Consider the following 16,121-nt stretch of genomic DNA (forward strand, 5'->3'; position numbering starts at 1 on the left):
GAGATGCCTACAGGTGTCCCCTCGAAGGGCAATTCCAAGCTCATGAGGTGTATTTGAGGATGTTCCTGCTCCCAGCAGGGTGAGTTCCTGTTCCTGGCGACGTGATTACTATCATGATGGGGTTGTGAGTGGCTACTCTGAGTGGTAAAGGAGTTGTGCAGCGAGTTATCGTGGTCTTCCTGGTCCGGAGATGAGGCGGTAGAGTGCTGCGCCAGACCTGAATACTGGAATTGAGCCACTGGGGACTATCTGGCCGGTCATGCCGATGGTTGATGGGAGCTGAGTGGAGAGTAGTTGAAGAACAAAATACCAAAGAGGTAGTGGTGTAGGGTAAAGGATCAAGAGATGGAGGATACGAATTTGATCAGGCCGGAGACCCAATTTGCACCACCTTCCCTCCGCCTGAGCAATCGCATTCCAATTGGAAAAATCAGTATTACCTCACATCCCCCCGTCTGCCCTCCACAGCTCGTGATCTAATCCGCCATCAGCTCCGTAGGCCTCCTCACCATAAACTATCAGGCCATTAGCGCAAGACCAACCACTGTCACACCGAAAACAACCAGACACCCTCTCGGTTGAACATAAAAGGAGGAAAGCATACCGTATACTCACACCCCCCCTCCCGGCCAAAGCGCGCCGCATCAAACCGTTCCCCCCGAACAACCTCAAACCCAACCCGCTCATAAACCATCCTCCCCTCCTCCGTGCCCTCAAGATAAACAAGCAAATTCAACCTCTCCGCCTCTGCAATCCCCCACTCCAATAACCGCGTCGCAACACCGCGTCGCCGACAATCCGGATGCACAAAAACCGTCTCGAGCTCGACGCGCCGGGACAGCTTGACGACAGGAAATGTCTTCTCCTTCCGCCCATAGACCCCGCGAACGGGGACATCGACCCAGAGAACATCCCTCTTCCCCTCCGTAACCATCGTGTAAAAACCCCGGACTGCGTCGCGGTTCATCTCTGGTACCGAGGCCGCGACGATATCAGCCACTGCGTCGGCGACGGATTGAGTGACTTCTTCATCGTCCGCGTGGATCGTCCAGTGGGCGACCCCGATTATTTCTCCTGTCGCGGTGTCGGTTGCTTTGAAGAGAGTTGGCTGTGGTGAGATATTGTTGAGCCGGGCGATTCAGGGTTTCGTGCGTTGGGTGGAGGAGGTTGCTGAGGGTGGGTAGCTGTTCTTTTTGAAGAGGAGGGTGTCGAGGGGTGCAAAGCAGGTGTCTGCTAGAGTAAACGCGGTGGTGTACTCGGTGGGTTCGAGGAGAGTGATCGTGTACGAGAAGGTGAGGGCCGTGTCTGGAGGGGATTGCATTTTGGCGGGTGGTGGTCGAGCGGAGAGGACTGGTGAGGTGGATAAGAATAGAGTAAGAATAAGAATAAAATGAGATTCCTCGAAAGAGGTAGTGATGCGGTGGTGAGAAACAGGAGGGCTTGAAATGTCGTTGGAATATGGAGAGTTGACCTGAGTCCTTCGTGCATACCACATCGGGAAGGCGCAGGACCTGTAGTCTCGGCCACATGTAGGCGACGGGGACTCGTACCCGATTTCCCTCAAACAGCAGTGGTGCTAGTACGTGGCCGTAGTTCATAGAATCAATACATACTCAGTGCAAGGCACTGGATATAACGGCGTACGAAATGCGAGCAAAAACTGCCGACTACCGCGTGAGCACCAATAGCTTTCATGTATTCCGCGTGATATATCCAGAAATATACCTGATTTTGAGCACTAGGAACGTAGGCACAAGGGCCAGCACAAGTTGTAGGGCTTCATTCATAATTGAGAATCCTTGGCTTTGTTATTAGTAGTGTTCTAGATGCGATATATAGGAGGCACATCCGTATGTTCGGAATTTGATAACGAGAAATCAGCGATATATAGGCTCAAAGTACAAGTTACAACTATTCCTCCTTAAAGTTCCTACAGATTTTACAAGACTCTCATACAGTACGTATCATATATATACTAAAAAAACGCTTAGTTGAAGCACTCTAATATACCAGTCTATAGACCCTCTAAAATCCCACTTCATCACGCAACAGTCTCCACCTGCTCAACCCCCAACCCCTCAACCTTCCTTCCAACTTCCGTCTGCTGGGCATGCTGCCCAGGGATGACCGTGCGCCCACCCTTGGACGTAAAGACACCACCCGTGAACCCGCGCTTCGCAAAGAGGAGCGGAATATCCTCAAGCTCGAGGCCCTTGGTCTCGGGGTAGAAGAAGTAGACCATGGGGATAAAGACGGCGTTGAGCACGGCGAAGATTATGAACGTGCGCCAGCCGATGTTGTCTATGATTTGTCAGTTCTGTTATCGAAGCAGGATGGGGAGAGATGACACAAAGCATACCAAAAGCGATGGGTGTGATTTTCACAACGGCAAAGACAGCCATCCAGTTCCAGCCCGAGGCAATGGCCTGCATGCGAGTGCGAGTCCGCGTCGTCGAGATCTCGCTCGGGTAGAACCATGGGACGGGAAGCCGTCCAGTCCCATAGAACAGCTGGAAGATGAAGATAAACGCAGTCGCACCGTATGCTGCGTTTGTATTTTCAAGCGAGAGCAAGATTGAAACCATGACGAAGCAAAAGCACAGCCCGATGGAACAGATCATGAGTAGTGTCCGCCGTCCAAAACGATCCATGAGCAGGACCGGAATCGCAGACCCAACCAGGTAAGTGCACTGAATAGCTCCGCCAAGGATCATAGCGAGGTTGCGACCCATTCCCATCGTCGTCTGGAACATCACGGGTCCGTAGTAATTAATCATGTTGGATCCAGTGAACTGCTGACCTAGCTCGACGGAGATGATGATAAGTAGGCGACGGAAGTTCTGCTCATCGCCCCAAGTGAAGAGTTCCTTGAAGCGGAAGGGCCCGCCTTTGTGTTCTTCTTCGACTCCGACCTGGATGTCGAGGACTGTGCGAATGACCTCGGGGTCGTTGCTGGGTTTATTCTCGATGGCGCCGACGACGGCGCGGGCTTCTTCGTGGCGGTCGTGCTGCACGAGCCAGCGAGGGGTTTCGGGGAGGCCGATGACTTGCAGGACGAGGAGGATGGCGAAGACGGCTTGGAAGGCAAGAGGGAAGCGCCATTGGAAGGAAGACTCTGTGAAACTCGTCCCGTAGTCCATCCTGCTGTTGTTAGCACTGGCTTCGAGGAGGAGGAGGAGGGGGTGCATACCAATAAGCAATAACGACACCGAGGATAGTAAACGTCCCCTGCAGAGTAAGGAGGGCACCTCGATATCTGGACGGCGCACACTCGGACTGATACACAGGCGCAGTAGACGAGTTCATTCCATTTCCAATGCCAGTGACAATTCTCCCAACAATGAGCTGGGCAACAGTCTCGGACGTCGTCAGAATAATAGCACCGACAATCATGATTCCTCCTCCGTTGATGAGCATTGTCCGTCGACCGAACCGCTCACCAACAAAATAACACACAATCGAGCCAATCACACACCCAATATCGTACAGCGCGGTAATGTTCCCCTGCATGTCAGCGTCCGGGTTGTTGAAATCGCGCCCGAATCGGTTCTCAGCACCAATGATACCGGCCATGACGCCCTGGTCGAAGCCAAGGAGGAGAAAGGCCTGGCATGATGCGGCGGCAATAGCAAAGACCAGCGCCTTGCCTCGAAACTCGTGCTTCCAGAGATGCATCTTGGTGGTGGTGAAGAGGCCTCCGGGAATTGATCTGGAGATGGAGCCAGCGAACTCGCGGGAAACGAACCTGGGGATCATAAATCCCCAGACGGTCGCCCTGGATTCCCCCGAGCGAGCCCACAGAGCCTCCCCACCGACGTAGCGGCTGTCGAATGCATGGGATGTAAGCCGACGATCTTATCGGGATTCGCGCACCGAGTCGGGCGATCATCGCCCCGAAGCCTGCGGGGTGTCGCCACTCTGGGGTCGGAGCCACGTTACATCACGTCCACTCTCACTCGGGAAGAATTCTGGATGAATCTCGGCAATTGGTTGGCGAGACAAGCGGCCGCACCGCCTGGCAGCATCCGGCGCCCCCCGTTTGGTTCGGCTTATGGGAAGGATCAGTTGGGCGCCCTGTGGCTTGCAGATCCTGGCCACCATTGTCTCTACTCTTAATCAGCGTCATCGTTTCTGACTTGGGTTCGAGCTTTCCGAGTGATACCGCAAAGAGGGAATTCGATAGTCTCGGTGGTTTCCCTTTGAACGAAGAGCAAGTGCTGACTGGTTATTGCGGCACAGCGAGTCAAGCTTTAGACACCCGCTAAAGCCGAATCGCAGAGGAGATCACCCTCCATCAACACACAGTGGGTGATTGGTTCGTGAAGGCCTCCACGAGATACGGCCAGCCCGGGCCATGATAATAGATCTCCAGGACTCAGGTTCGGTGCCCGTTAACCCGACGTAAGTTAGAAGCTGTGATTTTTTAGGTCGTTGATGCCTTTAGTAGATATGGTCAGCAATCTGCTTATAGCCGTGCTTAAAACTATCGGCGCTGGAGCTTCTTGTACTGAGAAAGAAATCCATGCCGATTTAGAATCAGGAACGATTGTCCATCGTGCTTACTTCCGACATTTCCGCCCGCATTGAGTGTGACAAGGCGAATCACCCGGGGACCCTGGGAGACATCCATGGATGCTGGAAGAGATGTCTCAGGAGAGGCACTGAGGCTCTGTAGCAGGTCATCTTCCTGTAGAACTCTCGCCAGCTCTATCTTCGCCAGCACTCGGCTGAAACTATCGAAACTGTAATGATAAGAGGCGGACTCAGGTGGGAGCTCTGCAAAGGGTCGCATCTGTCCTCTCGGTGCTTCGAGACCACGAGCAGGATGGCTAAGGTCTGCAACCTTCGTGGCCTAACCACTATCTCGGCGCGGCGGTTAGGCCGCGAAGGTTGCAGACCTTAGCCATCCTGCCATAAGAATGGGAGTCGTCAATATCGGCAGGTATAAGCAAAATGTCACCTGAGATTGTGAAAATCGCGTCACGTAATTCAAAGGGAGACTGCAACCAACCACTCAACAAAATGCACGAACTATATCAGCAGGTCATCAACAACAACAATGAGAACAATGGGAACAATAAGAACAAAGATGATAACATAGCAGTGGGCTGTGCTGGTGTAACAAAGAGAACCCCAAATGCTTCGAAACAAGATTGTCGGCTGCAAGGATCAAGGTGAATGGCCGTACAAACCTGTTACCTAGTGAGCATAGCGTCATCCCGGTCTTCTAGATGTGCTGGCACTTGCATCTTTCGCGGCCGCAAAGTCACAATCGGCAGCCTTTTACACTGAAGGAAATCCGTTACGTTAATTGTTGCACAAGGGCGAAGGATTGGGAGAGACTCACATGGGGATGCTGGATCTAACGCGGCACAACCAAGATCGGTCATGCATATTCGGAGCTCCAGATCCCATTGCTCATCAACTCAGTGGATGCGTCCACCGACATTTTCACGCAGTCACCCTCTGAAGAACAGCCAGTGCAGAACATCGTACCTCGTGAAAAGATCCCTCTACCCCAGTAATGCTAAATGCTTTGAGTCTGGCTGATCTAGGAGACAGAAAGCTGTCGGTTGAATCGGGGCGAGATCGGCGAGGAAAGAGAGAAAGGCCTAGAAGCACGATCCATGTTCGGTGTTAGACTTGAGCTTAGGACGTCGACAGCACACCATGTCTGCAGATCGCTAAGCCTTTCAGTGGCGCCGTAATCAAGGTCGAGTGCTCAAGGGAAGTCTGGCTGACGTTATTTGTGAGGGCATAAGCGCCATGTTTGCTTTGTCGGGAGGAAGAGCCCGCATTTGTCCGTCTGACACGTCTCCCCTCAAATGAGCGGGGTGACCTCTTTTGCTTGTTTGGATATGCCTTCACATCAGATTGGGAGACAAAAAACAGGTTGTTTGAGCAATGGATACCAGTGAGAATGTGCGGATAGGAGGTCAATGTCAAAGCCTTGGGAAGAGAGGTTCACCATGAGCTAGCGTAGGGGCGATGGATGACGCGATTCTAGCTCCCGTCGCATGTCATGGGGCTTGTTTGCTTGTTCGATTAGGAACCGCAATGATTGGTTCACTTGGTTCGTGCCTCAGAAGCGTATTGATCCTGCAGAACTACGGTCAATCCGTGCAGATCTGGCGACATCTAATTACAGAATAGAAAATAAACTGCAGCACGGAGCTTCTCAGAAGTGTCTCTACGCAATGGACCTCAGCTAGCCACATCAATGTCTGTGCAGCAGATGACGTACTGGACAACGTTCTGACTGGCGCTCTCTGACGAAATGTGATGAAACTTGCAGAGTCTGTCGATGAATCGTCCAGTGGGTCAGTGCCTCACCCTCTGGGCTCAGGCCGAGCTCTGCTAGGGTCACACTGGCAAGAACTGCCTGGTATTGCACGAGATTGCGCAAGAAATGATTCGTGAGAGACGAGGGTCGACCCAGCTCCCTCGTCTATAAGAACCCCCATCTCGCCCTCGCAATCTGCGTTACCAACAACATCCCCAATCCCATCACATTTCTCAAACAACCACCACACCTCCAAGAACAATCCAACTACCATCAAAATGGTTGATGCAATCTACTACCACACAGGTGGAAAACACACCTATGCCTTTGGCGGCCGGCGCTATGCCCGCATCGATTTTGTCCCCAACGGCTCCGACGAGAAGATCACCTCTGGCCCCGGCATAATCAGCCAGTACTGGCCTTCGCTCAAGTCCATCGGCTTTGGCAGCGTTGAAGCTGTCCTCCCAGTCCAAGGCAGTGGGGACGAGTCCTACTTCTTCTTCGGCGGCCGTGTCGCCCGCGTCAAAGTCATTCCTTCTACCGCCAGCGATACCGTTGTCGAGGGGCCTACGGTCATCACCAACAAATGGAAGAGTCTCGGACAAGCGGGATTCGACACCATTGACGCCGCACTTCCAGTGCCCGGCAAGTCGGGCGAGGTGTACTTCTTCCGCGGCATCAACTACGTCCGTGTCAATATTGACCAGGACAAGATTGTCTATGGTCCCGCTGCACTGGCCAAGGAGTGGCCTGGTTTGACCTCTGCGGGCTTTGATTCCGTCGATGCCGCTTTTGCGCAGCCTGGTAGCGCTGATGTGGCGTACTTTTTCAAGGGCGACAAGTACGTCAAGATCAGAGTGGTTGCGTCCGCGCCGGATGAGGTCACGTACGGGCCTAAGCTCATCGCCGATCACTGGAAGACGCTCGACTGGATTTAGATGAGCGGGAAATCAGGGAGTTGGCCAACGGCGCCGCTCGCGGAGACCGCAAGTGCTCCAGTGCTTGGACAGTCAGTTGATGTATCGTGCTGTTTGTAACTAGCCAGCTTAGTGCTATACGCTCGTTAATGAATTATCTGCCCATGAGTTCACCGTACAATATTCTGTAGAGAGGGGAGCGTGAGATGCGGAGCGGGAACACCCGCCCAAGGGCAGGCGAAACAGCCTTGAATCGCTTGTTATAGGGACCAGATCAATCTGAGATTGAAAAACAACATTTACTGAGAGGGAAAGTGCGAGAAATGGTGTCTTATTTTTGCGGAGTAAAGACACGGCGTCAAGTGGCTCCGAGATGATTTGTCGAATTAGGGCTTCGTCCGTGCAGACACCTCAGGCACCAACCCCCAGCAAGGATGACTTCATCAACTTCGCACAATTCAGTCATGCAGTGTCGAGCGCCTTTCTGACCCTCAAGTCTTCTTGCAACCTGATGTTCTGACTTTCAGGCTTTGAGCAGATCATCGCAATGCCCACCAGGTCTTCAGGAAAGCGAAGCTTCGTCCGAACGCAAGGCTGGGAGGGCGCGAGTGCGACCGGACAAGCAGCCGAGTATGATTGTTATTCGGATACGAGCTAGCTCGGGTCAACACGCCCTTCGCTCTCGTAGATAGCTCGTATGCCGTGAGGATGCATTGTTAAGACGGAGGCCTTCTGAAGGGCTGGCGATTCCGCGGCGTAGCGGGAGCTGGCTGCAGTGGCCTTGGGAAACGTATCCAAGGACACAGTTGTGTGTCTCGTCTTGGGTGCCATATCTGAAAAGGTTACAATTAGCAACGTAATTCCAAGAGCGCTTTGGGGACCAGGACACAGAATGGTACTTACCGGCGCAAACGAAGATTGGCCAAGGGCAAGAGACATTATCAATGGCACGGCTGTCCGACGATACCCTCAACCTTCTAAGGCCCAGCCAGTATTACCCTGGATATATCATGGCTGCGACTTGGGTGACTATCGTACGGATTGGTATTGGGTTCACAGGACACATCTGCAGGTTCAACTGGAAACGGAGCAACATCCTGAAATGAGAGGACTAGAATTATAGGGATGGTTAGGCACAACTTGTCGTCAAGCGCTAGTTCTCTGGATTCAAATATCACATACCTTTGATTCACTAGTGCTATATGAGCTGTCGCCGGTGCGGTTCCTGCGTAATTGCACATCGATGATTGCGCACTTTGCTCCAGAAATTCTGACGGAAGCAACAAGCACCATGGCTCCATAGTCAAGGATGTTTCTCACAGTGTGCCACACATGCTCGTCTGTCATCAATGCCTTCCGGATTTCCTGGCTTCCGCTGTATCGATGCCCATTTGTCCGTCTCGTAGCACGATACGGTTCCCTTTTGGCCAGTGAAGGGAGGCGTGCAAGGCGGCGTTGTCCCTGTGACTCAGAAGATAAGAAGAATTGCAAAAAGGCGCGCGATTTATATTCTGCTTATAGTTTGGGATCGCATTTCTCTGGCTGCCACAGACGGAGACTGAGTGGAAGGAGGAAACCGGACGGATCGAGCGAGGGAATTTGACGGAGGCCGTTCGACGGTCGAGAGAATCTTGCTCATCTCCTTCGACCGCAGATACTATCAGCATTGTAGATCGAGAAAGTAATAGGGAGGGAAGAGAGAACCAAAACTGGAGATTGGTATCTTGCCGAGCCGCGGGCTCAGATCTCGAGTCGCTCCTTCCAAATACTTTGGCGATGTCTTCTGTCGCTGCAATGTCCGAAAAGCTGGAAATGTTGTTCAAACATATCTTTCCTGGTGTTTGATTCCGTCTCTCTGCGCTCCCAAGTGCAATATCCGAACGGAAAGATGAAGCGTGAAGTCTGCTGGTGAAGCTAGAGACTTCCCAATTCGACAAATCGACGGCAAGCGACGCAGAAGCCGAGTCCGTTCCTAGGGTGAATCGTAGAAAGTAAATCAAGAGCCGTAAATGAAAACACGATCGGAAAATAGGTAGTAAGATCAAGTCTGTTCTAGATGCTGGACAGCTGGAATAGCGTTCAGGAAGCTTAGTTCTTGGATTCAAGAAAGGTTGACCATCATAGATTGCGGGGCGCTTACGGGCATCAGATCACAGTGGGGCTGGGCGTCACTCCAGACTGTTCTGGACCACCGCCAGAGATTCACTCAAGAGCTTGCTAGCCAAGGTCTTTTTCCGGATTGTATTTCCAGCAATTCTACGCCTAGCTCCAAGCGGTTGCAATGTCCACAGACCGGGGTATAGGACCAGGTTTCCTTTTCTGGCAATCCACGTAATATTTAGAGACAGAAACCCCTCGACGCTCAGCCTTGCGCAGCTCAAAGTTCTCTGGATGCCTCAAGCGCGTCGATACGAAGTTAGAACGCTCTTCCTTCTACTTGTAAACTGTTAAATGAAAGGTCTGCCATGCTGGGATTCGATCCTGGGACACAAACACGGTCGAGTCACGCGCCAGCCACGCGCTGCGGTGTCCTGTGGCGAGGACGCGAGGGTGAGTGACGGACAAAACCCAACTGCAAGAAGTGATTGAGAAATCCTGGGGTGCCTGAGGACCTATAAGGCCACACTGATTTTCCAGGCTTCCACCCGACACTGATCTAAACTCTCCTCTCCCTCTCCTCTCTCTCCCTCCTCCCTCCTCTCTCCAACCACTCGCTTGGTCTCAACTCTTCTTTCTACCAGATCAGGAGTTACCTCTCATTCATAGAACAATCGTTAGTACTCTCTCCCCTCCCCTTGCTCTACCATTTGCACACCCACTCGGGCTTCTACTCGTCACGTCCTATTGCAGAACTAACAATCCATCGCGGCACAGACTGTTGGATTTTTGTACAACACCAGGTCCTCGTGACTCCGCTGCTTCGATCCACTCATCGGCTTTCACCTCGTCGCGGCCTACAGAAACTTTGCTCAACTCACAAACCTCAGCAATGGAGAACGGTGATACTGTAGATATGTCGGCTGGCGAGGCTCCTCGGCTTAGGCCCATCATTCCATTTGTCTACACTAGAAAGCGAGCAGCACTCACAATGAGCGTTGCAATAACCCTAGAGCTCCTCGGGTAACTACCCTCCAAACGCGCTTTCTATCAAACTCACTAACTCGGTTCCAGAATACCCTACGGGATGGCCTTTGATAAGCATGGCACCACTATGCTTAGTGAACCCATTAGGGAAGGTGACGGCAAATGGGGCGAGGAGACGGTCTTTGGATCACAGATCATCGAGTATCTCTTTCAAGAGTACGACACCGAGAAGGAGTTCTCTTACGAAAAGGGAAGCTCCAAAGCCGCCATGGTCGCCGATCGGGCAAAGTTTGTGTTTGAGAGTGTTGACGGGAACGACATGACTATAACCATGCTATGCAAGCTCGAGTACTACTTGCATAACTCTGTCGGTTTCCATGTCGTCGGAAACACAGTGTATGTGACTCCGTTCCTCCACTCAGCTTGACTAAGTTTGCTAACAGCGCACAGCACACTCGCCGACATTGTTTGGTTTCCGTACATCTACTTGAACTGCATTCCCGCCATAGATTCTGGCATGTTCCCCAATGTCCGCCAATGGTATTTCCAGATGGCCGCAATTAGCGATCTTCGGAAGGGGGTCCTCGGGGCAGGCTGGGACTTTGAGAGTAAGGAATTCAGAGATCTGCTTGCAAGGGGCTTGCTTTATCAAGGGCGACTCTGAGTGGATGGACAGATAAACGGAGGTCTGAGTTTACCTGGATATAGAGTCTTGTATAGGGTGCTGGTGGCGGTTGACATTTTCGTGCGATTTGAAGAGACGCGGATAAATGACTTGGTGTGCTGTGATGGACCGAGTTTTGTACAGGAGAGAACCTTGGATTGGAGTGTCATTTATGTATCGAGATGAGTTGATGGTATTGCAGCGCCTGTTTGTTCTTGCCCTTGTCGGCGTCCCTGTGAGTAGAAAAGAAATCGAAACTTTCGATGGGTGCAGGTCCTGGTCCGTAAACAGATGTGTCCTGATGTCCTTGACTACACTTGTCTACAAGGCTCCTCCGCTTAGAGCTACCTGGCTTCCATCTGACGTACTTTGATTGAAAGAGCAGGAACTAGTTGTCCCTGAAGCTAATGGACAATGAAGAAGCTCAACTCGACGGACAACGGTATTACGCCCACTGATAGTCTTTTCAACAACCCCAGTCTGACGCTGCTTGGCAGGAACAACCGAGCCTTTCCTGAGCAAAACTCTTCAGACGAGAGCTATAGGCTCGGCAACCACAGCTGGAGTCTCGGTTCTATCGATTTCGCAGACTGATTTTTTTCTCTTCCTCTAAGTTTTCTTTGCAACTGATCGGGTGCAAAGGCTCATCCATCTAGTAAAGCCAGTCCGAAAGCCAAATCTGCCAAATTTGACTCTCAGCCAGATTACAGCTACCGCTGGTCGGTTTCCCCGTAAGCTTTTCACCTCGAGCCAAGCAGAGCTACATGTTCTGTACCTACAGTCTGGGCCTCGACGATTTTCAATCTCGCAGAACTGGGCGATCTCTCTCTAGGAGTTTGTTTGCAACGCAAGAAATAGAATGATGTATCCATTGCTAGTCAAACAACCAAGTCTGCTGCAAAGGCATACCACAGCCGCCGCTGGTTTTCCCATTTGTACCGCCAGATCACGCTTTTTCTGGAAAACCTCAAATTTTGAGCTGGAACAACACGGAGCTGCACGTTGCCTAACCAGCAGTGGCTTCCATCCTTCTTGGAATTTGCTGCCACGGAGGCAAAAAAGTCATACCGTAGCCACCAACAGTTTTTCTTTCATCTTCGATGCTGTAGTCCTGCGCCGACCACACTTTTGTCTCGCAAATACCCCACCTCAAGCAAAGCAGAGTTGCGGGTAACTGAGGGCTGTCGGGAGGTTCTGTCTGATCTCCGCCAATCAAGCTGCTCTCGAGTGGCCGTCTTCGCCTCGATCAGAATCAACCAGCACGTCACGGGTGCCCAGCTACTGCAGGTCCTGCCCGTGACCCATTGGACATTCACCTCGAGTAGACGCCAGCTGCACATTTGAAATTGCTGCAGGTCCTGTCTTGATCTTATTGGACCTGCAGTGTGAAGTCACTGCAGGCCGTCCGTCTACGTGAGTGGGGCGCAAGGGTGATTCACTGAGCTTCCCTCGCCTGATAAAACGACCAGCCTTGCTCTTCCTTTCCTGCCCCTCTCCTCTCTTTCCTTCACGTCCTTCAGAACGCAAATCTCGATACATTCGCATATTCACATCTTAAGCTCTCAGCATCTTCACACTTTCAGCGTTCTGATTACAGTCGCCTCGCCAGATTCAACACATAAGAAGCCCTGTTCCTCATCTTTCGATCAATGTCTTCCTCAACCACCTCCCCGCCCTCAGTGCCCATCCATTACAGTCTGTACTGTCGAAAAAGGTCCCCGATTGGCGCCAGCGCGGCCCTGATACTCCAATGGTACAAGTAAGTTTGCAAGAACAGTCTTCCGGACTGATAGCATTGGACTGACAGACCAGCGCCCAATACCGTGTGTGCTGGGACGAGAAAGACGTCGGCGTGGACTCACCCGCCCTGCACGATCCGCATACCGACGAGACTATAGCTGGTTTCGACATTGTGCCGCACCTTCTCAAGTCGCTAGACACTGAAAAGAAACGGAAGTACGAAGAAGGCACACTGGGGTCCCAGATAGTGCAGATCCGAATCGACCGGATGATGGAACGCATCCAGGCCGGCGACCCAGTTCGTTTCGCATTCGACCTGGAAACGTATTTGCGCGAGGAACGTTCCTGTCGGGTCGTCGGACGTACAACGTAAGCCAGACTCAATTGCATCTCGCTTTGGCACCTTGTGACACTTGTGGGTTTGCTGTTCCTGACAAGACATACAGCTCAATTGCCGACTTTCTCTTCTTCCCAGTCTCGTTTAGCATCTTTATTCCCTTTCAGGAAGTCAGAAACTGTCTTTTTAGACGGACTAATCTTTGGTACAGCGCCTGGGCGCGTGACCCCAGGACCCTCAATGCAATGGCATCGGTTGGATGGCGGAAAGGGGATGCTGCCTATGATAATCTGCTGGAACGAAACGGCTGGTGATGGACTTGCATCTTTCGGAACTGTGTACGGCTGGGAAATTCTTTGGACGGAGGTGTTTCGGCTTGGTATGGGGCATTGTTGGATAATTTTCTGTTTCTCTGTCTTTCTTTTTTTCTTATCGCTTTTGTACGATTAGGACTACGATTTAGCTGGTTGTATATCAGAGCTGTTTTCTTCTGAGATTTTTTCAATGGCCTACAAGGCTTCCCAGCTGCAGATTAGACGACTAAGCGTGTAAAACCTGGTCGAAATCTACCCAACAGGAACCTCCCAGAGCCCTGTCAGCTTCAAGGCTCCTAATTGACTCCCCCCACTAGTTGTGTTTCTTCTTGAGCTACTAGATTCTAGCGAAAGTCTTGGGACTTCTGCAACTTCCAAGATACTAGCAAGATTCAAGCCACTGTACTTATGTCAGGCAAAAAAGCGATTCTATTTTGGTGACCATCTGCGAATCCACCAGGCAGGAAATCTCGAGCTGCAGGGAGTGAATCTGCCCTCAATGTAAAAGATTCTTGCCTGCAGGGCCCTGGTGACCGTGACCTTCCCCCTCTGGCTTATTTGCACAAGCCCTCTGCCCCGTTTTCCCTTTTCTGTTGTTGTGTGCTTCACCCAGCTCGCCTCTTCTTCTTCTTTTCTTCCCCCCCCACCTCTCTTCCTCCTCTTCTTCTTCTTTCTCTCTCCCCCTCCTCAGCAGTCTGCTCCAAGCTTTCATTCTACAACAGTTCACAGCGTCGTTCAGCTCAAGTCTCTCTGTCGTTGTGACTAGTTGTAAAGTCTACTGCTCATTGCATCTCCCTGTTTCTCTCCCCCTTCTCCTCTACATTCCCTCTTTTCCTCTTATCCTCAGTCAAGGTCGCTCTTCTATTCCACTTCCCTCTTTGCCTTTTCTCTCCTCAACAGCCAGGCTCACATTTCAATACCCTACCTGTTTACAGAGACAGTCAAGTCACGCACCTCTGTTGTTGAAATCAGTCGGGAAGTCCTCCTGCTCGGTCCTCTCATTACCCCTCATCGTCTCGTCGTCTGGATTCCTCCTTTCCTTTCATCACCAGTCGAGTGCACAATTCTATTCTACACTGCTTTGCAAGCGACACTCTATTCAAACTTCAGCGTTTCTGAGACCACTTGCTGGATACTGCTGCTGATCCGTCTGATTGACACCTATGTTCTCCCCTGTCCTGCCCTTTTCCTCCTGTCTTCGATTGGATTCACTCTTCCATTTCACCCGATACAATCATCTACATCTTTGAGATCCGCTGTAGTGACTACCGCTGTTGAGCCTGTCTCGTCGTTTGCTACCTTCACATCCTTTCGTGTCTTCTTCATTCACCTCCTCTTGACCGGCTTCACCTTTCGACCCCACCACCACTCGACCACAAGATTCAATTCACTTAAAGCGTTGCCAAAGCTGTGCTTAAATACAGCGCATCGCCCAGTCTCGTCGTCCTTTCTTGTCTCATCACCTCATCTTCAGCACTTGTCACCCTTAGCAAAAATGTCCGTCTTCAGCATCTGGCCCTCCGAGGCTCTCCTGGCCACCCTCAACGAGGAACCGATTCAGGAGAGACGATACACTCTGATCTGCAAGAAGGAGTCTCGCGTGGGAACAGCTGCTGCGATGGCGATGTCCATTCTGGGGTAAGCAACCACATTACAATCCTCCCTCTGAAGAGCACTCCACTGACTACACGCCATTCAGCGTCAAATATCGCGTGGATTTCGAAGAGACGGACGACGACAAGCCCGCGTTAAACTTGAACGTTCCGAATGACACTGTCATCGTCCATGATGAGGAGATCCTCACCTTTCTGGTCAAGAACCATGACCAGCACCACAAGATCTCCTATGAAGAAGGCAGTCTCATGGCCAGCAAGGTTCAAACTCGCTATGAGCAAGTTCAGCAGGACATCAAAAATCTCGGCGACGACGCCGGCGCATTCTGTGCACTGAGCTACGGTCTGGTCTGGTCGCGCGAGCAATGGGTTGTGGGCCGTAAGGTGTACGTCTTCCCTTCCACGTTCTAATTCACTAATCATTCCTCTTGGATCACTCCTCGGACTGCTTTAGCTGTCGTTCATTCCGTGCTCAGGATACGCGCTAACAAGTCTCTATTTATCTAGCTCACTCCCCGACCTCGTCTTGCTGCCCTACGTCTACGCTCTGCATCGAAAGCTCAAGGCACCGACCCTCCCACGCGTTGACGATTGGCTCGATAGAATGGTCAAAAAGCCCGCCGTGAGAAATGGTATGGTGAGAGCAGGCTGGGAACTGGGCGGAACCGAGGAGGAGTTTGAGATGATGTTCGAGGGTTGGAGTCCTCTTGTGCAGAGGCATGAAGCCGATCAGGGGATGAGGTCTTTGGGTGATCAGTTTTTCGCTGGACACGGCAGGTCGGGATTAAATAACTGAGAGGTTGGATGTGTGTCTGTCGTGAGGTTTAGGTTGGGTGTTTGGTGATGAAGAGCCCGTACGGCAAGCTCGGTGATTGATTGATTGGAAGTGATAGTACGGCTGGCTCGTTGTCTACGTCTGGTGAGAGATGTATTGGATAGCCAGAGAAAGAATAAAGTAATGTCAATTTGATTATTCCACCATCAATTCCCCTTCGTATCTTGTCCTATCCCAGCTCGAAGGAGGTGCGGCATCAGCCAACCTGGGCTAGTAAGCAATCCTTTCTTTCGTGCGAAGACCTTGCCTGATTGCTTCGCGGGTCTGCCAGTAAGCCCATGACAGTCATTGCCCTCTTTTCTGAATCCTCTCGCCTAAATGCTCTGGATCCCCA

The 16,121-nt window shown here is 51.7% G+C and overlaps 6 protein-coding genes across 6 annotated transcripts; 4 read left to right on the top strand and 2 right to left on the bottom strand.

Moving 5' to 3' along the window:
- Nucleotides 1–441: 441 nt before the first annotated feature.
- On the bottom strand, nucleotides 442–1,598 carry BJX68DRAFT_271164 (GNAT family N-acetyltransferase; the record flags this gene model as incomplete). The annotated part of the gene is made up of 3 exons (XM_071046889.1): nucleotides 442–515; nucleotides 616–1,108; nucleotides 1,491–1,598. The coding sequence occupies 3 exons, from the start codon at nucleotides 1,596–1,598 to the stop codon at nucleotides 442–444; spliced, it is 675 nt and encodes a 224-aa protein (XP_070894630.1).
- Nucleotides 1,599–2,009: 411 nt separating this feature from the next.
- BJX68DRAFT_278654 (sugar porter family MFS transporter) lies at nucleotides 2,010–3,675 on the bottom strand (the record flags this gene model as incomplete). Its single annotated transcript, XM_071048581.1, has 3 exons — nucleotides 2,010–2,301; nucleotides 2,360–3,141; nucleotides 3,191–3,675. 3 exons carry the CDS (start codon nucleotides 3,673–3,675, stop codon nucleotides 2,042–2,044), a joined length of 1,527 nt encoding a protein of 508 aa, XP_070894631.1. The 3' UTR covers nucleotides 2,010–2,041.
- A 2,886-nt stretch (nucleotides 3,676–6,561) lies between these two features.
- Nucleotides 6,562–7,221, top strand: BJX68DRAFT_271166 (Hemopexin-like domain-containing protein; the record flags this gene model as incomplete). Its single annotated transcript, XM_071046890.1, has 1 exon — nucleotides 6,562–7,221. One exon carries the CDS (start codon nucleotides 6,562–6,564, stop codon nucleotides 7,219–7,221), a length of 660 nt encoding a protein of 219 aa, XP_070894632.1.
- A 3,067-nt stretch (nucleotides 7,222–10,288) lies between these two features.
- BJX68DRAFT_271167 (uncharacterized protein) lies at nucleotides 10,289–10,948 on the top strand (the record flags this gene model as incomplete). Its single annotated transcript, XM_071046891.1, has 3 exons — nucleotides 10,289–10,320; nucleotides 10,372–10,680; nucleotides 10,735–10,948. The coding sequence occupies 3 exons, from the start codon at nucleotides 10,289–10,291 to the stop codon at nucleotides 10,946–10,948; spliced, it is 555 nt and encodes a 184-aa protein (XP_070894633.1).
- Nucleotides 10,949–12,597: 1,649 nt separating this feature from the next.
- BJX68DRAFT_271168 (uncharacterized protein) lies at nucleotides 12,598–13,339 on the top strand (the record flags this gene model as incomplete). Its single annotated transcript, XM_071046892.1, has 3 exons — nucleotides 12,598–12,707; nucleotides 12,761–13,057; nucleotides 13,135–13,339. The coding sequence occupies 3 exons, from the start codon at nucleotides 12,598–12,600 to the stop codon at nucleotides 13,337–13,339; spliced, it is 612 nt and encodes a 203-aa protein (XP_070894634.1).
- Nucleotides 13,340–14,834: 1,495 nt separating this feature from the next.
- BJX68DRAFT_271169 (uncharacterized protein) lies at nucleotides 14,835–15,748 on the top strand (the record flags this gene model as incomplete). Its single annotated transcript, XM_071046893.1, has 3 exons — nucleotides 14,835–14,977; nucleotides 15,039–15,338; nucleotides 15,460–15,748. The coding sequence occupies 3 exons, from the start codon at nucleotides 14,835–14,837 to the stop codon at nucleotides 15,746–15,748; spliced, it is 732 nt and encodes a 243-aa protein (XP_070894635.1).
- Between the last annotated feature and the right edge of the window lie 373 nt (nucleotides 15,749–16,121).

Source organism: Aspergillus pseudodeflectus (assembly GCF_044049435.1).
Source record: "Aspergillus pseudodeflectus strain CBS 756.74 chromosome Unknown BJX68scaffold_57, whole genome shotgun sequence".
NCBI lineage: Eukaryota > Fungi > Ascomycota > Eurotiomycetes > Eurotiales > Aspergillaceae > Aspergillus > Aspergillus pseudodeflectus.